General features: G+C 37.9%; 1 protein-coding gene across 13 annotated transcripts in view; it reads left to right on the plus strand.

Moving 5' to 3' along the window:
- Positions 1–23,210, plus strand: part of clybl (citrate lyase beta like) — a 117,004-nt gene that overhangs the window by 72,938 nt on the left and 20,856 nt on the right. For 3 of the 13 annotated variants that reach the window (XM_088353389.1, XM_088353390.1, XM_088353391.1), the window contains exons 7-8: positions 9,159–9,283; positions 11,513–11,646. In XM_088353389.1, the coding sequence (XP_088209515.1) occupies positions 9,159–9,283; positions 11,513–11,608 (221 nt within the window). In that variant the 3' untranslated portion in view covers positions 11,609–11,646. Of the gene's footprint in view, positions 1–1,306; positions 1,346–9,158; positions 9,284–11,512; positions 12,129–12,503; positions 12,690–21,515; positions 21,733–23,210 lie in introns of those variants that run through there. The other 10 variants (XM_088353393.1, XM_088353394.1, XM_088353396.1 and 7 more) reach the window with 7 other exon arrangements.

Genomic DNA, 23,210 nt, shown 5'->3' on the forward strand with positions numbered 1-23,210 from the left:
TCTTTCTATTCTAAAACACATCTGAATAACAAAACACCAGATAGCTGGAGTCTTCTTCAATAAAAGTAAAGTTCTTAGCTGCTGTTGTTACTGAATTATGAAGCATTTGAAAAAAAGCTAATTTATAAAAATATTGTTTCTATTTAGCTGGATAGTATTTTTTGGCGTTATCATGGACTTGATCTCATGATAGATTTTGCCTTGTCTTAATTAAAATCTCCTCCACCTCGTTTACCAAAATGTTGCATATTAGAACCAATATAACTATGACTAGGAGGAAGCTTATTTTTGCTTAAAATATCTATTTTTTTCCCCTTGAAATATGACATAAACACAAAATGATCAGACATGTGAGAATGAGTGTTACAAACATGCATAAAAATGGAGAAGGGAGCATGGTAAATGGTGAAATGGTTTATAACAATTCTTTTAACATCTAGCACACCGTAATTTGGACATTCCTGTCGTACTAATGCTCCATACATAGCCTACATTTTCTTTTGTCTCGTTTCTAATTACAACCAATCAAACCACACAGTTGTTAAATGCTCTGACATTTCTATGCACGTGTTAGCATAAAATGCAGGTATGATTAAAGTGAGCCATCAAACCGAGAGCAGAGATGACAAATGGGGAACTCTGTGTTTGTAGCCAGGCAACCACCTGAGGTGGTGCAAGCACGTCCACCGCAGGCCTGTAGGACAGTTGACGCCAGGCATATTACAGATACAAACCATTGAACTGCATTACAATATATCACACTGAGAGCTCTTTATAGAAATATTTATTGGCCTCATTACTATTTTATAAACAGCTTCCAATGTGGTTGTAAAATAAACTGCAACCATGATAGTAATTATGTTGTAAGATTAATACCACCCTTGATATTTTAAATGAATCGGCTAGACTAATATACAGGGTTTATACAGGTGCTTGAAATGCCTGAAAATGCTTTAATTTCAATGTTGTATTTTCAAGGATTAAAAAGTGCTTGACTTTTGGTTGAAGTACTTGTAAATGCTTGAAATTGTTGCCTTATACTAAACAAGTGTGCCTAACGAAGATAGATAAATAGAAAATAAAGGTTTCTACTTGACGGATTTTCACGTTTCGCAAGGGGTTCTGCCCCTCATTATCCGCAATAACTGAGGGTAACACTGTTTTTATATACTATTTAATCACATTTGGTGACATGTCAAAGTTACGCCGGGCCCTTTTGAAATAGCAAATATACGGATGTTGCCCTCAGTAAAAATGAGTTTCTCACCCCTGTGTTAGTTTTCAAACATTGATTTCTTCTCTACAGATAATGCAGAACGTGAAAATGTGATTTGCACATGAAGCCAAAGCAAAGTTTGAAAGTGACTTGTCCCTAAACAGTAAGGCACAATGTCAAACATGCAGCCTACAGGATGTATGCAGCCTGCAGAGTACAGTATGTCACAAAAGTGAGTACACCCCTCACATTTCTGTAGAGATTTCATGATAGTGTTTAATTAAACTACACTGAAAAAAGATAGCTTTGATATAAAAAAAGATTTTTACAGCAGTGGAAATATATTTTTCCCCTCAAACAACTCAAACTATACCTATTAGTAGCTAAATCTCTGGTTACAAAAGTGTGTGAATCCTTAAGTAAAAGTTCCTGAAGTTCAATATTTTGTGTGGCTACCATGATCTTACGGAACCACTTTAATCCTCCTGGCCATGCATTTCAACAGAATCTCACAAATTGCTTTTCCACTCCTCCATGACAACATGACTGAGCTAGGGGAATATTCAAGATATTGTGCTTTTCTACCTTCCACTTGAGGATACCCCATAGATATTCTATTGGATTTAGATCTGTAGACATGCTTGGCCAGTCCATCCCCTTTACTCTTTAATCTTAGCCCCTTGAGAAACACCTTGGTTATCTTAGAAGTGTATTTAGGGTCATTGTCATACTGGAACATTGCCCCGCAACCTAGTTTCTGAAAGGGAGGAGATCATTCTCTTTTCCAGTATTCCAGAGTACATCCTTGAGTTTATGTTTCCTTGAATGAAATTCAACTCCCCAATTCTAGTTGCACTCAGACAGCTCCAAACCATGACATTCCCAACACCATGCTTCACTTGAGGCACGACGCGAACATATTTATACTCCTTACCTGGTTGCCGCCACATATGCTTTACACCATCTGAGCTAAAATTAATTCATCTTTGTCTCATCAGACCAGAGGTTATCTTTTCACTAAGCCATGGCCTTTGTTTACATAATTATTTTCATTGTGTCAGAGCGATGTTTTTTCAGTGATGTTCTACTAAACATTATAATGAAATCTGCAGAAATTTGAGCGGTGTGAGAGGTTAACTCTGTGATGTACGATTATTAAAAAAGCAGCGCTCAAGGTTGCCAAACAAACACTTAAATTAAATTGTCAAACATGCTGGTATTCAGGATTTCTCTCCTGATATTTATTCACTTGTAGAGGCAAAAAGAGGCCAAGGTTCAGGAGCCAGCAGCAGCAAGAAGACTGCAGGAGCTAAATAAGAAAGGGAGTAAAGATGTGATGGCACAATATCTGATTGCACAGATCATTAAAAATAAGATTTATCTATTTTCATGTTAAATACATTCCTGTGCAGTTTTTTTTCAGCTTCAGCAGGCCCAGCTTGGAAGTTGGTTATGATGTATTTGCTTGTTTTCTGTGAACACTCTTATTTTGTATTTATTTTTTTCAAAGCTGCATGACATTTGAGGGAAGCATATTTTTTGAATGTGGCTCCAACTTGTGTTCGTTTAATTTGGTGAGTTGGTTCGGATGTAAAGCTGCTTTTATTAAACTGTTAAAATTTACAGTTCGTTAACATTCCAATGCCTTGCATGAAAATGTTTTTTTTTCCTATTGTTTGTGAATAAATGTGTTTTGCTTTTTAAAATATCTCTTTTCATCCGTGATTATGATTTGTAGTCATAAGGCTACAATAATAATAATAATAAAGAATAATACTGAAAAAGAAAAGCTCAAAATTGTTGGGTTTAATTTATTTTACTGATCAGGCCTGCCTGAGAACAGAAAGCCTGGGTCCCGCACAGGGGCCAAATTGAGTTTTACGTTGCTGGAGTAAGATATTTCATTCAAAAGTTTGTACCTGAGCTGCAATTACTCTTGGAACCATCTTTGCCATCATTATCCCCTCCAAAGTCTTGTAATTGGTGAGGAATTGGATTTATGTGCTTGCCTTAAGGGTAGTCGTTATTTCATCTTGAGCGCCACATTTCACAACTTTATTTTTTGGCTATTTTATACCACCGAATGATCATCTTTTAAATAAAGAATCCTTCAGTCCCTGCCCTGCCCTGCCCTTCCAGTCACTTGCCTGAGAGAATTTTGCCAAATAGCCACTGTCCAATGAGTTGACAGCACCACACGGCGGGCCATGATTGGCCGGCGGGCATGCATGATGCATTTTAGGAGGAGGTCGGCCTGGTGGATAGCAGGGGTTTGTGTCTAGGGCTGGCTGGCAATGAGCTTTGAAATCGAAGGTAACTAAGTCTTCCTCCAAAGATGCCTCTACAAAACATGCTTCAACTTCCTCAGAAAAAATACACAGTAACTTAGCGAGTAACATTGACATGCATTTGATTTTTTTTTCCTTCATGGATTCACATGTTTCTAATTGTGTAAACACACTCCTCCATGTGTAATTCAACCCTTTCATGGGTAATGGGAGTCACATTTTTTTGAAACACAAGAAATAAGGTGGAAACAAGGATATTGTTTCAATAAAATGTTTACCATGCACTAATATTTTCCTTTCACAAACATGGTGCTGTTATTATTCGACTTACTCAATTATAACCATTTTTCAAGCACTATGTTGTTAATATATTTTCTGCCCTTTAACATGATAGTCTTTTACCTTTTTCTTCACTATAATGTCTTTATTACATATCTATCCTGGAGTGTCATGTCTTATCCCGTTGCATACAATGTTTACTATGTTGTTATCAATGACAATGAACACAATTGAATTCTATACAGACATTTTAAGTGAACAAAAATATCCTAACTCATAAGTGTCCGAACAACATATTGTTTTATTTAAGGTTATTGTAGAAATGTTATGTTATTATTAAATGTTACTTGAAATATTGTAAATAATTCTTCAGAATCTTTGTGAATAGTGTTATTGTATATGAAAACAATTGGGCAGAAGTTATATTCTTTGTTTATGCTGCTAGAATATAGTCAAAGAGCTGTGAATTATTCATGAGCGTTTGAACAACTGTGAAATCAAATTTTACTTTTTACCACTCAAAATGCTGTATAAAAACATTCGTTATACAATAAGACAATAAAAATACCTAATATACAGACACACACAATAGTTAATAAAAATGAAAATAACAAATAATAATAGAGATGAAATATGATTATGGCAAGGGAAAGACTAACCATGTAAGGCACCCGAGGGAGGCTCATCCACACTGGTAGGGATGGCAGCATACGGCCTCATTTTTACATTTACTTGACACAATAGTAAAATGTGATTAGATCTTATTAAGAAAAGTAGAGTTTCATAAACATTAGCATTTAATAAAAATCAACAAAATCATTTTACAAGAATTATATGTAATTGTGGCGTTTTGCCAAAAACATGGCATTTTTGGAGCTGTACCTTTTGTCACTGAATTGTATATGTTTATAACGCCAGATCGTGTTGCAGCAACATCAATTCATTGTTAAAAACCTAAATACATAAAAATATTTGAAAAGGGATAAATTAACACTCCTAGGTATAGGTGCATACACTCGTGATTTTGCTTGGTCGGTAAATGCAGTTCTAGTCTTGTAGGCAATGGCCATAAATATTATAAATATAAATATTATAAATATTATGGCCATTGCCTACTAGAAGGAAAAGAAAAACAAATGGTATGAGAAACATTGGTCATATAAGGTAGCTTTAATTAATTTGACCCTCAGGGAAGTTCACTTCCAACAACTGTACCAGGGGAAAATAACAGTGCATTCCAAATGATATAGGTAATAATAATAATAATAATAATAATAATAAATACAATAAAAAAGCAGATTGACAAACATACATCTCAGTGGGACAATGAGGGCAGACTGATTGGATCGGTCGGCGGGGCCTGTTGTTAAGAAGGATAATGGCAGAGGGGATCAGGCTTTTCCCAAGGTGGGCCCTCCTAAATTGTATTGTTTTTTTTCTGTGCCCCGACTGTAGCGAGATGAAGTATAGGTATTGGCATTCGGTTTTATCAGCGAGTTCCATTCCTCCAGCAATGGCATGCATTCAAACTCTCCATAAAACGTGTATGTATAGCTTAGATACCGAAAAAAATAATTTCAAATAAGAACATCTATTGTCCATACTATCATGATTAAAAGAAATAATGTTCAAAATTCAGCTTCCTGTCCTGTAATTCATTGTACACTGTTTCGAAACTCAAACATACCTTTTTTCTTTTTATGTAAAGTTTTTATTTTGCAAATGCAAATTTATTTTAAAAGGATTCTCACAGAAAAATGTGTTTCAATTGAGGAGAAAAAAAAGGAAATATTCTTTCAAGTTCATTTTAAAATAATGTTTTTAACTATTGTCATAACATATTGGTTTTTATTTTTTTGCAACGACCCAATATTCTGTAGTCGGTGATTCCTCAGCTAATCAACAAGTGTGTGTTTGTGGTTAGCACCATAGCTGAGGATGCATGCACACAAAAACACGCGACCGTCTCTAACATACTAGTCCTCACGTTAATGGTAACTTTAACTGACTGTTTTTAAAATAAATGTTTAATAGCGCACAAAGGCTTTGACAGGTTGCAGCCTAATTAACGTGGTCAGGAGACAGTCAACAGTTTGTAACTGCAGAGCGTGAGTGTACGTGCGCGTCTCTGCATACAGTACTAGTGTGTATTTGTGGGGGTTAACCGGGGTAACAGTGGCTTGAATGAAGGTAGTTGTCCGCCCTCCTCCCCCAATTTAGGCCATTCGCTCCTGTTTGGCTTGTCTCCTTCCTTTTTGGGGGGGAGTAGGATTTTGTGGTTCAGACGTTTTACAACCAGCAACTTATCAAGACACGTCTGATCTGCGAATCTACACAGGATTATGTCTGGGGCCTTTGCCATATTTAACTGGGAGTTGATTTTGTGGTGGGGAGGTGAGGTTATTTTAAATATACGGAGAGGATTGCGGACGTTTCAGCCCAGTTCCTGATCTTAGGAATGATTTCATTGTAGCGCTGACTTTCATCTAAACTCATTTGGTGTTTTGCCATTATTTATTACTATTAAGTTGGATAGAATGTTTACAAGGTGAGCTTGACAGTTTACCACATCATTTGTTTGATCATACAAAATGGTATGGTATAAATATTTGTGTAGTATGGCTATGGGTTTGCTTACATGTACATGTAAAAATAAATTCAACACTGCATAATTCCATTAAAAAATTAAAGTAAAGGAAAATTATATTGCCAAGATGAAAAATCATGTTGGCATAAAGTTGTTCTCATGTTATTTATCATTTTTACAATTCATTGTTTTAATAATATTAACTGATAAAATAATTAGGTTGCAGTACATTACAAATTATCGTTTTTATCTTTTATAAAATATCTTTACATGTTTCAGGTATGTTTTATTTAATTACTAGAAAAAGAGTTGCTACCAGAGTAAAAAAAAAACAAAACTAGAAATTAATCCTGGAATGTACTGTTTTGAGCGGTATTATTTCTTGTCCAATGGTCCCCCTCTCAATAAGTGAGAATTTTTCAAAACTTAAAAATATATTTAGGTACTGTGTATGGTAGGAAAGACTTTGACAATATTTTTAATGGGGTTTACTGTTTCAGTTTAAAACATTTGCAGAGTGGGTATATTTTGTTTTTTTAAATTCCACCCTAAACGAGTGAAAACATGTCTTAACAACTTTTTATTTTTTTATTTTTGTTACTGCTAAATGTTATTGCATGAAACTGTAAAAAACATATATTTTTGCGACTTATTTTGAGGATTTTTGTTGCTGATAAATAATATGGCACTTCTTATGCACTATTGTTACAATGCACAATTCTTGTCCATTCATACAAATTGCACTGTAACTTAGGCTGGTCTCTAAGCACTATGTTGTAAATATGTTTTTCCTATTTATCGTGGTAATCTTTAACTTATTTTTTTCTCTTTCGTGCTTTATGACATGTTTACCCTGGAGTGCCACAACTACACTTGTTACATTCAATGTTTTCTCAACATTGATATTTTATTGTCACTAAAGACAATTCAATTATTCAACTACCGGAAAAAAAAGCTCAGTTTTGGATTGTTAAGTGCTGTAATGATAAAGTTGAGATGACAGTCATGAATGAGCTTCTCTATGTGTAAATTGTTTCACCTGTCTCTTATTTTACAGTTTAGGTGTGCTGCCTGTGCACATCATTACTATCGTACCCTTTTGAGGGGCACACGCATTTGAAATTTCCAACAGCCGGTTGTCCTGTTCTCCTCCCTCATTGTTGTAATGGGCCATTATTTTCTCTGCTCAGCCTCCTTTTGCCTGCACGCAAATATTACAGCAAATGAACGGCTATGTGAAGACGATGAGCACAGTATGTGTAATATGTATCTTGGTGCCGCACGTTCACCAGAGGGAAATGATGTGTGAATTAATGTGACACCTGGTTGCACACAACTGTCTCCGTATAAACACACTCAAATAGATCACGATAAAGGTTATTTGACAGTAGGGAAAAAAACACACACACGAATACTCCAGCTTTCGATGTCAGTGTTTTCTGCTGCCTGTGTTGTTTTAAATGCAAGCGTGGTGCTTCTGTAAAGTGTTTTTCTGCAAGCGCGGGACGATGGGGTGCACCCATTAATGATGCACGCAGTCCTCCGGGGTCTGGGGCCGGCCCTCCTCAGACGCCTCAAATATAAACACACACAATTAACTTTTTTCCCGCCGGCCAAATTATTCTCTCCATGTGTTCTCACTATTTTCTGTATGTGAGTTTGAATGAGCTGTTTTTTTTTGTCTGCTTTATTTGGGTTTTTACTTTTTTACTATTCTGCTATCTTCTGTTTGTGTTGCTAACTCCTTTGAATGCCACATGAAGAAATCCTGAATTGCATTTACCAAGTAGACTAAAACCTGTTGTTTGTTGCACACTTTTTGGAACAAGTATATTTTTACTAGATGTTGCGGGCTGCTAAAAAAAATCTATTGTTTGGATACCCCCATTTTGTCTCATAAAATGGGTCATTCTGTTTTTATATATATTTTGTTTGAATTATTTTTTTTGTAGAATCGTTAGTAAAAATATGTAGAAACAGCTAATAGGTTAGCAGATCACTATAGGGGGATCTACCAGCTCAGTAGCCTAGATGGTAAGGCGCCCGCTTTGAGACTGGGACGTTCGGGTTCGCGCCCCGGCCGAGTCATTCCTAAGACTTAAAAAGTGGTCGGCGGCGCCCTCTATTGGCTGCGGCTGCATCGGCTCGCTACAACGGGTCAGGTGCAATCGACATTTCGTTCTGTGTACATTGTTACACAGAATGACAATACAAGGAAATTATTATTATTATTATTATTATTTGGCAGGGCGTGTGAGGGAGTTATTTTTAAGAATGATCGACCAATGTCAAGTTTGAAAATGCATTATTTGTGGTTTCAAGAAAATCGATTATTTCGGAGATTCCCTTAAGCCTGCTGCGGTTTTTAAAATAATTGGAGAATAATTAGTTTTCTATTTTTGGGGTCAAACTAGGTGGTAAATTTGAATGAATTTACATTTTTTACAGTGTTGATTTGATTAATCTATAAACATAGATTGCATTTCAAAAACATTGAGCTATCACCTCCAATAGTTTATTTTTATTTTTTGCATTGTTCAAATCTATATATACTACATCATTCAAATTCTAAAAGGCATCAAAATCATGCAATGGCATAATATAATAATTCTCAAAGTTAAAACAATTAATCCAGAGATTATTCAAATATCAGTCTAATTGTAGCAATTGTTTGTATATTGAAACCCAAATCAACATTGGTGTGTTTAGCATGTGCATGTATTAATGTAAATAACCACAAATGTGTGAAATTATTTAACACTGTTAAATTTAAATTGTGTGCGTTCAGGTAAGCAGGTCATCCATCCCGGGCAGGTGCAGGCTGTGCAGGAAGAATTCTCTCCCAGTCCGCAGAGGGTCCAATGGGCTAAAGATCTCATTGAAGCATTTGAACAGCATCAAAAAGAAGGAAAGGTAATTTTACATCCCCTATAATATGTTTGCTAAATGTATTTTTGTATTAATTTAATTGATTTAAATGCTAAGTCTAGCCATAAACAAGCCAATGGGCTTGCCTTGCACTTTTTTGTTTTAATTAGGAGTCCATTAAATCAGTGGAGCTGCAACCTCATTTAAAGCTCAGTTGAACTCTTAAACGCAGCAATTGAAACACTGTCTCCAAAGTCGTAACAGCGATTAAGCAAATGAAGCGTTTGTCAAAATGAAGCGCGACGCAAGTGCATGTCCCTGATACACATCCCTGTACCTCGCCATAATACAAACTTGGGTGACTCTGAGAGTACTGCATAGGAAGAGGAGGAGGGAAGGCAAGGGGGGTCCTCAGGCCAATTAAGTGTACAATATTATTGTTCCTAATTTAGTGCATGGTTGGATCCTATGTGTCCAGCTCGGTGGGCTATCTGCTGAGGTAATGCACAATCTGCCGACGACTCTCTCGCTTTTTTTTCTCTTTCCTTCCCCACTCCAGGGAATCATATAGGTTTGCAACATCTTTTTTCCATGTGGAAGAGGATAAGCTTGACGGAACAATTTTTCTTATGACAAAAAAGGCTTCCAGGTATTTATTGTGGTAGAGTATTTCATCAGGCATGACAATATCCCACTTTTAGGTGAAATTTAGAGTTTTTAAGTCTAAAAGGGGACTTATGTGAATTGTATAGAACTGAGGACGGAATGTTTTGACGTGAGGTGGGGTATTCACAGATTTCTCAGAGTAAATCAGGCGCCTGAGGTGATGCATTTGAAATCAAACCTGTGTAGTTTGAGCGGATTATGTAACACGCATTCGATTTTATCTCATTATCACACTATTCTTATTCACAGTACCAGAGACGAATCTTAGAAAGTGGAGAAATCAAAGTTGTCCTAATAGATATAAATAAACCCAAAAACAAGCATGATGAGGGAAACAAATCTGGCGTATCTGATGATGAATTGGACTTTGAAGGACATGAAATAAATAAAACGTTAATTGTATGTTGGTATTGTGTTCATAGTTGTCAATAAATTATCTGAAGCATGGCCGCATGTATTCAACAATGTTTTTCACTTTCAATGTGTAGTTAGAGCTGAGAAAATGGCCAACTAAATGTCATACCGATGTGTAATAAAAAAATAGGGGTGCACATTATACAAAAAATAAATTACGGTATTTCCTCTACACCCTTGTCACTTTTTTAAGCTCTGAACCATTTTCTTGCCTGATTTTATGTATTTGTTTATTTTTTTATGAAAAAAAAAAACAACTCACCAACACTGAGCAGAAAATATATCTTTAATGAGCAGTGTGTTTGGTTTTCATGTCATGGGTTTTATTCATTCAACATATCACTTGTCTAACGAAATGCTTTTTGATCCGATGGCGAGAAGGAAAGGTCCTAAGTAAACTGAAATTGAAAAACGAGCGTGCTCTTGTCAGGTTTTTTTTTTCTTAAGCATCCGGTCTGCGGTTAACAAGTGGCCTCTTTAAAACTTTTTTTTTGTGTTCATTTTTCTCACTCGAGCAATGCGAGATGATTTAAATGAAAGCTCATTGATGGTCTTGTATGGCTATAGTTTCCACAAGTGTGTGTTACATCCAAAAGTTTTTAAGTTGCCTTTAATCAAGCAATTTATCTTTAGATGTGGAAAACAAATTTTACAAAAAGAAAATGTCCCCTATGAGCCAAAGACCTGTATTTTTCAGAAAAGCATTTTGCATTAAAATATATATATTTTTTTTTTATTAGAAAGTGAGTTACAAACCTTGCATTCTGTGAGTAGTAAAATAATGTACAGGAACACATAAATTATGGCTGACAAACTTTTTTTTTTCCCCAATACATTAGAAGTGCACAAATTCTGCCACTATCAAACAAGTATCTCTTTTTTATAACTAAATCTGAGCTATTTTTAAAATGAAAAAAATCGTTTATAATAATTTTGTAACTAAAATAATAAATATAATCAGACTGTGCTGCTTCATAACAGGTAATTTGCCAATAGAGGACTGGCTGTGTTTGTGTTGAATAGAACTAAAACATTAACAGATGTCTGATCCTAACTTCCCATAAAATATATATTTTTTAGGCTTTTTATTTCAAAAACAATCAGGTTGGAATACTTGTTTGATGCAATTTATTTGTCAATTGAATGAATTTGAGATTTTTTTTTTTTTTTTTAATGTCTTTTTTGCCTTCTCAGGGTGCGTTCACATTCCACGGTAGCATGATTGATATGCCCTCTCTGAAGCAAGCTCAGAACATCATAACACTCGCCGCAGAAGTGCCGGGAAAATAATTCAGCCGTCGGCGCTGCTGTGTGCAGGGTTCGTACGGGTAATTGAAATCCTTTAAAATGTTTGAATTCATATGTGTTTACAAGGTTTGAAAAGTCCTTGAATTGTAGGTTGAATGCTTAAAATTGTTGTTTCTCAACAAGTGTGCTTAAAAATGATGCTGATGCCGCTCTCTGCTGGCTTCTGCTTTGCCATTGAGTTTTGTTTTCCCTCTTGATAAACTGCAGCTGGCATTAGTTTGTACTGCATTGCCTCATTGCCCCCTACAAGAGGAGAGTTGCATGCTACACCTAAACAGTGGATTAGTGCAATGATTTTGTTTTATTTAGTGACATGAAAAATAAGGTAGCGTTTTAGTAGTGGAAATTTGAATGGGAAGTACTTCCTACAACCTAAAATGTGTAAGCTACATGTTACTTTTATTTTTATCCAGCACCTATGTGGGGAGAGATTTCTCTCAAAAACAAAAATATGTAAATTACAGACATAATTGTGGATCTACAAAATACACGACTCACACTGTATTTTTCTTTTTATTGTACTGGAGGCAACGGCCCTTATAGAAGTGCTTGAATTTGGCCATGAAAAAGATATACACACCCTGTGTGTGGGGGGCAGCAGGGTCCCTCTGTGATTCGGGCCTGAAGAACTTTGCCTAACACCAAGAAGGAAATTCTTGTTTTGAGTTCAGTTCTCTTTTTTTAATGTTGGGAAAAAAAAGTATAACCCATGATACATTCAGCCAACCCGATCCCAGAGGGGCTCCTGGTTCAGGGGGTGCCATCACCCTGTCGTCATATGCCCACACATCCTCTTTCACCTGAGGTCACCCTGAAAGCACCTTGATGGTCCGAGCCGCTGGGCAAAAGGGTAAACAAACACTATTTTGATTGGCAGGAGATCCATTCAGCGCACCCCGCACTCCTTATTTTGGAACGGCTCTGAAATACGGAGCGACGTGAACTCGCCATTTAGCGTCTTTGTGTGGGTCCCCTAAGCAAAATTCATGCGGCTCCTTGCGCGGGCAGCCCGCGGGTTTAACTGTTGACAGATATAATAAAAGCTGCCTGATCTCCCATTGAAGGTGTGGCCACTTTACTCTGAGCGGGTGGTTTGTGTCCTGCTATCCTGCTACAATCCGTCTGCGTGGGCAAGCGTAGACCCGGAGCAGCGCTGTTGCCCCAGCACAGTCCATCCTAGCTTTTGTATTCTCCTGAGGATAATTGAGGGGGGGTGTCACGAGTGCCTCGTTGTGCCATTGGTGACCATGGCAATGAAAAGCTCCCTTTACACCCCATCTCATCCACTCCTCTTGCCCCAGCTTTCTTGCCACTCTATGATGCATTGTGTCTGCAGACGGGCCCGGTTGTGCGCCAGGACTGGACAACAACAACAACACACTCACACACAAAAAGTGTCCAAGCCAAAGTCCCCAGTAGTAAGCTGTCTGTCTGGCATTAGGCCACATGGTTCCTCTTACTCCCACTCCACTCCACTTTTTTCTTTTCTTTTTTTTTGGCTGTCGTCTTTTCACCAACGTTTGTGTTTGTTTGTTTTCACAACAGATGCAGAGGTCGGCAAACTAAACCACTGTTACTAGTTACAGATTTCATTAAATTAACCCATGCACGCATCACAGCTGAAGTACTTAAAATTTGTTTACTTACAAAATTTGATGTAAAACTGCGCAATATTGGCAATTTAATGTTTATGTAATTCATTTGCCATTCACAATAGATTTTATACACAATTTATTATTTCTGCCGAGTATTTCCGCTACAATTCTGGTACAAAGAATTTCCAGGTTCCTTAAAAGTGGGCTACATTGTATAGGTGAAATGAAATGAAATGAAATGATCGAAATGATCTGCATTTATATAGCGCTTTTCAAGTCAATGACTTCCCAAAGCGCTTTACATTGTGCTTCACATTTCCCAATAGCGGCCGTGATCTGTGCAGCCATGTAAGGCGCTAACCTGCTTATTGGGGGTAATTGTCTTACCCAAGGACACTTCGACATGTAACACGGACAAGCCGGGATTCGAACTGGGATCCCTTAATCCTAAAACGATCGCTCTACCTCCTGAGCTACTGCCGCCCCGTCCTGTCCTTATAAAAGTTGAAAGTTAAATATTTTCTCCATTGTGTGCGTGTTAACAATGCCCAACTGAGTTCAAAGTGACCCTATGATTTATTTTCCACAGTGCCTGTCTGTGTTTATGTTTTCTTTTAGCAAAGCTGCTCAGGGTGAAACACACTAGGTAGGAGAAATGGGTGGGGGGTCCTGGAGAGTGACGTTATGCTCGGCATTGCGGGTTTGTTTTTGGTTCTATTTGTTTTTGTAGCATGAGAATAGTAGAAAATAAGAAGAGGCCTGTCTCAAATACAGCCCACACCTCAAGAAAGATGAAAAAAAGTTTATTAGAGCACTTCTAAGAAATGCACATACTTGCACACGCATTATGAATAAGCTGACAAATTCGGCAATGATGGCAAACGCTAGGAGATAGCGGTTAAGTGTAAAAAAGTTGCAAACTCCGTCCAGCTCCTTTAAATTTAATCTAATCTTCCTGAAATGTCAATTTAGCACACTGTTAATCACAAATATATATATCACAAAGCACTAAAGGGCACGATTTTTGATCACCTCTAACACACACACACACACACACACACACACACATATATATGTGTGTGTATATATACGTGTATATGTGTGTGTGTATATATATATATATATGTGTGTGTGTGTGTATGTATATATATGTGTGTGTGTGTGTATGTATATATATGTGTATATGTGTGTGTGTGTGTATGTATATATGTGTATATGTGTGTGTATGTTCTCCACGTGCTTGCGTGGGTTTCCTCCGGGCACTCCGGTTTCCTCCCACATTCCAAAAACATGCATTTCAGGTGAATTGGCCGGTCCAAATTGTCCCTAGGTGTGACTGAGCAAGTGAGTTGTCTGTCTCCGTGTGCCCTGCGATTGGCTGGCAACCAGTCCAGGGTGTCCCCTGCCCACTGCCCGATGATTGCTGGGATGGGCTCCAGCATCCCCGCGACCCTACTGAGGATAAGCGGTGCAGCTGCTGCTGCTGCTGCTGATGATGATATATATATATATATATATATATAACTAAATATCTGACCACGTTCTTCCAGTTGAAGTCGCCCCAAACCCTGAAGCTAGTGCACTGTGTTTTCTAAATAGTTCACCTTTCGTCTCCCTTTATCAAGCCTCATTCTTTTTCATTCGTGTTTTTACGCTACGAAACCAAGACCGCACACAGAATTGTGCAGATGTGAAAGCCGTCCTCTTGCATCTGGGCACTGCGTAATTACGCACGGAATATCCCATCCCTCTCTGCCGCTTTATTTAAACACGTACTCGCAGTATCCCCTAGAGACAAACGAAGAGAGTAAATTACAATTAACGCGATTGGAAGCTTCCCCTGAATTGCGGCGAGAATCAATTAGTGTTTGCCGACGTGTTGCCTGAGATTGCTTTCATAAATGACGACGGGGCGGTGCCAACGAGTGCATGCGCGTATGCAAAACACCATCGGAGGAAAATTAAAACGACGCGTTTTACATATTTCTTCATTAATCTTAATGGGACCCGCGTGGCAGGCAAATGTGTGCGCTTTAATATTAATCCCCCCTCCCTGCCCAGGGATGCTCCCAAATAATTGCTTGATGTTTTAATAGCCTTCTAATGACAATATATGAGCAGCTAATTGTGGTTGAACGTCTTTCTCTGTGAGAGGGGTGCAGTTTACTATGCTGTTATCTAATCAATCAGGAATAACAAAAGTGCAATATTTTACCACTAGGTGTCTCTGTATGGTGTCTTGCAACCGGAAATGTTTGCTAAAAAGCACAAAGAAGAATACAAACTGCGTAGACTCAAGATGAGAAAAAAACATATATAAACATAAGGAAAATAAGTAGAAAGAATGCGCACATATTCGAGCAAAACTATTTTGTTTTACTATGTTCTAAAATGTTTTGCCATTTTTGGTGGAAAAAGAAATGATTAAATTATGTGTGAAATCAAGAGAAATATTTTTGAGGGTAGCCTCGGCATATATATATATATACACCCTGCGATTGGTTGACAACCAGTTTAGGGTGTTGCCTGCCCAGTGGCCGAGGATAGCTGGGATGGGCTCATGCACCCCTGCGACCTTACTGAGGATAAGCGGTGCAGATAATGGAGGTGTGTGTGTGTATATATATATATATATATATATATATATATATATATATATATATATATACACACAACAATTTGGGCATTCAAATGGGAGACACTAAACAAAAGTTGTTAATATATAATTATTGGCATTTATTACATTTGAAGTGAAATTAGTACCAATGCACATGAAAGCCTATCATATATTAATAAATATATATATTCTTAAAGAATAATACATCCAATGTATTATCCTCAAAGGTGGGTGCGTGATAGCTGAAATCATCTAAGAAGTGGATTTAAAGACTTAAATACTCCTGATATAAGTAAAATTAATAGGGCACATGAATATCTTGAATTATTGCGGAGTTGCATTCCAAAAAAATCATGATAGGCAAGATTTCTATAGTAAAAACCTTTATTTTGTACTATTCTTTTTTTACAATTGAGTACAATGGTACCTCTACTTATAAATGTCGTTTTTTTCTGGGAATACCTTCGTAACCTGAAAACTTTAAGTTGAGACACATTTTGTATGCAAATCCACTAATCCGTTTCAAGACCCGCAAAAGTACAGTACAACATTGTTTTAATACATTATGAATGAGTATCAGAACTTGAAACAGATACATGTCAGAATTAGATTACCACACAATAAACGTAAACAGGGGCACACAATTTAAAACAACAAATAATTAAGGAAATAATAAAAATATTAGTTTGCCGTTTGTCTCGCGTTTCTTGAAAGTGGATCCAATGATGTCTGCTTTTGTCCGCTACTGCCAATCTGTCGGAAATGCGCGAGGCAGATTGAGCGATAGCCTCAACTCTTTCCGGGTGATTCCTTTCCACAAACTCCGAGACATCACAGAATCTTTCTAAAATATCTTTAATTTGGGCCGATTGAGTGACGGCTGTGTCCTCCTCCCCCCTATCTTCGCTGAACCTACTCGTCTTCTCTGAACTTTGAACTTTGAACTGTGACAGTGACACGAAGGGCATGCTGGGGCACCTAAGTGCACTGGGTTGCCAAGCAGATTTGAGGCAGACCAGTTTGCAGCGCATACTGTACTGTATTTTTTATTTCGTAATTAGAGGCCATGTTTTCGCGTTCAGGCACTTTGTACACTGAAATTTTCGTTTGTAGAGACATTTGTAAATAGACCTACCACTGTACTCTATTTTACACTGAAACCTAATAGCAAATCAGTTTTGCTGGTTCAGACATTTGTTGATTTCATGAAAGTCCTGTATGAACGTTTTTATTTTTATTTTATTTTTTTCTTCAAATAACTAATGTACCGTCATAAAAACTAAGAGACTGTTTAACCAGTCGGAATGCAAGACACAATGTATGATGCAAATCTGTGAAGTAGCAAAACCATAAAACAGGAACCGAATTATAGTGGATTGTTATACTTGGCTCATCAATTACTTTGTATTACAAATTCTACATTTGAAACTCTTTATAATGTAAGAATGTGAAATCCATGCCCCGCCTCGTTTTCAACTTCTGGGATTCTGCCTGAGTATCTGGACGAAGAGACAGCTGAAGAAAGCATTTCTTTTGAGGAGTTTCTTCCCCACAGCCATTACCACCCTAAACAGACACCGCACAAAAAACTGAAAACTGTTGCAAAAAAACTACCTCACACGTATGTAAAATGGTACTCACGTACATGCTGTCTGCACTATGTTTGTTCACTGCTCAAACAGACACCGCACAAAAAAAAAAAACGAAAAAAAAAAAACCTGAAAACTCGTGCCAACACTACCTCATACGAATATAATGTTACTCATGTCTTGTTCTTGCACATGTTGACTGCACTACGTTTAATGCTCAAATTGCACAATGTCTGACCATTTCCTGTTTCATGCTGACTATTTTTGCACTATGATGACTTTGCACCAAATGCAATATTGCACAACCGTTACGATACCAACGTTATCACGACAACCCTGTATGTAACATCCCACATGCCGACATTTCTTGTGTAAATACCATGTAAATTATAACTATAGCCTTATCCCCCTTGTCTTATAACATTATCTTCTCTGTTCCTTTATCTTCTTGCTCATACCTCACTATGAATGTGTAAAACTGGAGTGTCATGCCCAATTTCGTTGTCACAATATGTTAGCCCATTTGTAACAATGACAATAAAGGTATATTCTATTCTATTCTATTCTATTTTTACAAAGAAACCAAATAAGAGTAATCAGAATATTATGGGCATGGAGAGTCAGGAGAAAGTCCGCCTTAGAGAAGCATTGAGTATGTCCTACCACTGTTGTATAGGAAAGGGGCATGGATTAACAAAAATGGAACTTAACTGAAATGGGATTTTTCAGTCAAAGTAAGGGAGCAACATCTTCACAAAGAACCTTTAAGACTGGACCCAGCTGGATTTTGAAGATTGTATAAGGCAGACTCATCAAACCAATCAGAACACCACTTGGAAACACTGCTGATAAAGTACTGAATGAAATATACATTAAAACTTCAATTTATCACAAGAAGTGAATACTATTTACAACAACTCAATGAATAATGTGATTATCAAAATAATGTTGTAAAGATTATATAAAAAAAACTAATATGGCTGTAAGACTGCAATAGTGACAACTAATTCACTGACAGTTTAATGATTTAACAATAACTTGAACATTTCAATTAAGTATCCCCTGAGCTTCAGCTAAGAAAATATAACAATTTTAGGTTTGCTGGGCAGACCCAATCAAATGCAAGGACGAACCACACATGGTCCACGCGCCTTACCTTGCCCACCCTTGTTAAGTGTCTCTTCCTTTTGCTAAGTTTTTTTTGGTGTATCAGAGAAGGACCGAGTGTCTGGCGACGTGTCGGTTACGCTCGGGACTTGAACATGACACTCTGTTAATCCAATTAAAAAGACGATAACCCTGCACTTGGGTATTCTTCTCTTCTTTCTTCGCACAAGTCGCTGACAAGCGCTCTTGTGCTCCGGCGTGAAAGGAGAGTCAAGAGCCCTCTCTCTTAATCCCGGCCACGAACCACCAGTGAAAGAAAAGCCCTCATTGGTCCTCCAGCTTTGTATGGATCATGCCCCCAACACCCCCTTCTCTTTTTTCAGGGGTGCTCATCACAGTGCACAGTTAATTTGGCTCTTCAGCTTAATAGGAGGAGGGGTAAGGTTTATTCAAAGGTGGTGACAGTTATTAGTTTGAAAGAGGAACACTAAATAATCACTTTGCATTCAGCGTCCGCTTGAGTAGCTCAAACAAGTGAGTCAAGTTTTGAACAAAAGCAGAGGGATGATTTTTTGGGGTTGGATTTCCTTTCGTTGCTGAATTTTTAATTGAAAAACAAACTAAGTTCTACTGTATGCATTGAATCGATAGCCCGAATGCATTCAGGCTACTGGAGGTGTCGCAAAGTGACAGTAATAGACATTAATCCTTTCTTTATGAGAAAGTGGACATGGGGGTTTAAGAGTGTCTCCAGTGAACGGAGGGGTTGGGGTTAATGAAGTGCCACTTGCCCTTTGGGGTCGCAGTCACACTGTGCAGCGAGGCAAGTTTCACTTTCTATTTGTTTTGAATACTTGCTCAGTAGGCACAGGAAAAAGTGACTTTGCACTACACACTGCCTTGCAAAAGAATTAGTTTCCAAGAACTTTTTGACGCATTGCCCCATTTCAGACTTCGAACTCAAAGCTAAAAAGAAGTTAAAACAATTCTAAGATTTAACAACATGTGAGAAACAATCGTTAAGTGAAACCAAATTATTTCTGCATTTTATATTTACAATGAAAAAACTGAAAAGTAGGTGTCGCTAAATTACTGGCCTCCTTTTTGTTCAGCTCAGCCAACTGACTCTAGAAGTGCCCTGATGACTTGTAAATGACTTAAAAAGAAAAACAGAGTGTACCTGTGTGTCATTAAGTGTGAGTTTAAATGCACCTGCTGTGTGATGCGCTCGGGGGTCTATGAAAGGAGACTGACGACATTACCAAGACCAAATAACACATTTGGCATGTCCGAGATAAAGTTGTAGGAAAGTTCAAAGCAAGAATGGGATACAAGGATATTTAAATGGTCTGCATTTATATAGCGCTTTTCAAGACCTACCAAAGCGCTTTACACTTACCCATTCACACACACACTCACACACCAATAGGAAGTCACCCATGCAAGGCGCCTACCTGCTTATTGGAGACATTAGGGATTCAGTGTCTTGCCCAAGGACACTTGGACATATATCACGGAAGAGCCGGGAATCGAACCTGCGACCTCTTGATCCCAAGGCGAGCGCTCTACCTCCTGAGCTACATGTACACATCTCCTGGAGCACTCTGCGGGCAAAACTATCAAAATGGAGGGAACATAAAACCACTGCAGATCCACCAAGATCTGACCGTCCCACTAAACCTTTGGCCCAAACAAGGAGAAAACTAATCAGAGAAGCAACCAAGGGGCCCATTTTTACGTTCAATGACCTACAGGCATAAATAGCTAAAGTGTGACAATATGTGCATAAGAACACTATTAGTCGTACATACATCCACCCTTTATAGAAGGATGGCAAGAGGAAAGCCATTTCCGAAAGATTACCTTAAAAAGGCCCATTCGGCATTTTTGCAAATTCAGATGGGAGACACAGATAACATGCAGAACAATATGCTCTGACCAGGTCAGACCAAGATTAAACTTTTGGGGCTAAATGCCAAGTGTTACGTTGGGCATAAAAGTAACACTGGTCATCTCCCTGAATACACCAACCCCACTTTCAAACATGCTCTGGGGTTGCGCTCCAAACAGTATTTTTTCAGTATTTTTGCAACGTCTACTTTTTAATATTTCAATTTTCAGCAAAATATTTCAAGTTGAATGCATTTGATTTATTTTCGCAATTGTGTCTCACAAGTTGATAATTCTTAGAAAATATTTGTTTTTAAATCTGTAAATTTTGACACCTTAAATATCTCAGTATGTCAAAACGTTCTCTGGGAGGGCCGTAATTTCGCAAGACTCTCGACCATCACGCACAATTTTAATGGAATATGATTGAAAGCATTCATTAGCTTCCTCAGCGACTCGACATGGACAGAAGTTGCATGGTTTACATCAGGAGTGTCAAACTCTAATTTACAGTGGGACAACATTTTAAATTGAACAAAGTAGCAAATCGAGGTTGAACAAATAAACCTTTTGATAAGAAACCAAAATGTTTTGATTTTGCAACGAATATTGAATAAGTACGGCTTATATGCCGTGTTTTCACGACATTGGGGCGCACCAGGTTGCAGTCTCAGTAGCTGGTTCTATTTCGGTATTCAACCCTACAGAGGTCCCACCTGAACATGTGACGCTGGTGTCCTCTGCTTGCATGAAATATTTTCCCTTGTGCATACATACTGCAAATGTTCTGTGCTTTATTGTTCTATTACATCCCCCCCAAAATTATGTACAAAGACGTTTTAAGTAACTTTCACGCAAAGGGGGACATTTCATGCATGGGGGATGAGGGGTATTTTTCAGCACAACACACATCGGCATTCAACTGTGCGCATTTGAGAAATACAGCGGTAGCAAAACTGAGTTTGGTTGTGGTTTATTTGAGTATTGATAACAAAGTAAAACACATGAATAAAAATGTTTTTTATAGCTTCCTCCACTTGCCAACCTTCGATTCATTCACATTCATTTATTTTGCTCTCCACTTGAAACAGATACTTTTGGTTTCCATGGATACAAAAAGCGAGAGAAGCCTCCTCATCTGACTCAGATAGAGCACCTTCATCATCTGTTCGCTGTTATCAGTGTAAAGCGTCCTGCCCTTCTAAGATAATCAATCGCTTGACGATTCTTAAAAATGTCTGATGGTGATGTCATATACATGCAATGAATATTATAAGTAGATTTATAATAAACTTAATTTTAAATTGTTGTTCTGTTATATATTTTGATTATTAATCCTTAATACTTTGCGACAAATCTTGTTTTTTGCGATTAGTCGTCTTATTGTGTCTCAAGTTGCTAAAAATGGGACAGGCAACTTTTCAGAGTTGTATGCCCTAGTGTCGGTAACTTTTTGTCATGAGTTTCAGACACTGCTTATATGTATATGTATATATGTGTGTGTGTACTTGTTGCCGCCACCGCCTATCTTGTGTCATCATTGCAGCATCGTACATGCATGTACTTGCAACAATTTCATGATGCAAGTACATGCATTTCTTAGACACGTTCGAATAAACTTCTTTTTTTTTTATCTTCCTTGGGGCTTGGGTTCGTGTTTGGCTTGTACTTGAAGAAGGCCTCTTATTAATTTCACCATTTTCAGGCTACACCAACAAATGACCACGAAAACCCCCCGCTGAGATGAGCATGAAGTTACCCTCTAGCAATCCCCATTCCTCGTACTTACTGTGTCCTGAACAGCTTTGCTAAAAGAAAGATAAAAGCAGACGCCAAGAAAAAAATCATGAGGGCTATTTGAACGCAGTTGGGCATTGTTATCACATACTTAATTGAGAAAATATTTAACTCCCACATTTTATAAGGACACTTCAAACGATACACCACACTTTTAAGGAACCTTGAAATTCTCGTCCATACCAGGATTTTAGCAGAATGGCTATGGGGAAAGACACCTCAAATGACGCACCCCGCCTTAACGAATATAAACAGAACAAAAACAAAAATAAGCAGCAACATCAAATTTGCTGAACTGACAATTCTAATCATAAAGCCTCTTTCCGCATTGCTTTTTACTACATATTTTATGCATATTCCAGCAGAGTTTCTGAATATAGAGGGAAGCCGGTCAGTTGTCTGATTTTTAGCTTGGTCACACCCATAACGACTTGCTGTTCCACACTGCTTCTTTTGAATCATCGTGAAGAATTGAGGTGGCCCTGCAAGGTTTCTAGCTTCAGAGGTACGGAGATGATGACCGCTGCTTGTGATGCACTTCTACTCCGCCGTGCTCACGGAAGCAATTTCAGCTGTCAGATTAGCAATCAGCAGCTCTGATGTGGCGATTGTTCAGGATCTCTGCGTGAAAGAGCCTTGAGACTGAGTGTGGTATTTGGTGTTGATCCAAAGTGGGGAATAGTTGAGACTGGAGTGCCATTCTGCTTGTCACAAAGATGGATCTGACATGATATCTTCTGTGTAGGTTGCTGTCATTTATGACCAAATATGTCCGCAAAAGGCCGAGGGGTGGCCATCCCTTGCTCAACAGTCCTAATGACCTCATTAGTCTTGTGATTGGAATCGTCCAGAGCAAAGTGTCCTCTGGGACATATTAAAGGTGTCAGAGAAGAGCTCTCCTCAGACTTGAACGATTTGTTTTTAGCCAAAAAGACCAATTAAAACAAGTAAGTAGACCAGAGACGCTATTTTGTGGACACTATAGGTCA

The sequence above is a fragment of the Urocampus carinirostris genome, chromosome 14 (genome assembly GCF_059441175.1).
Source record: "Urocampus carinirostris isolate Australia breed hairy pipefish chromosome 14, RoL_Ucar_1.0, whole genome shotgun sequence".
Classification (NCBI taxonomy): Eukaryota; Metazoa; Chordata; class Actinopteri; order Syngnathiformes; family Syngnathidae; genus Urocampus; species Urocampus carinirostris.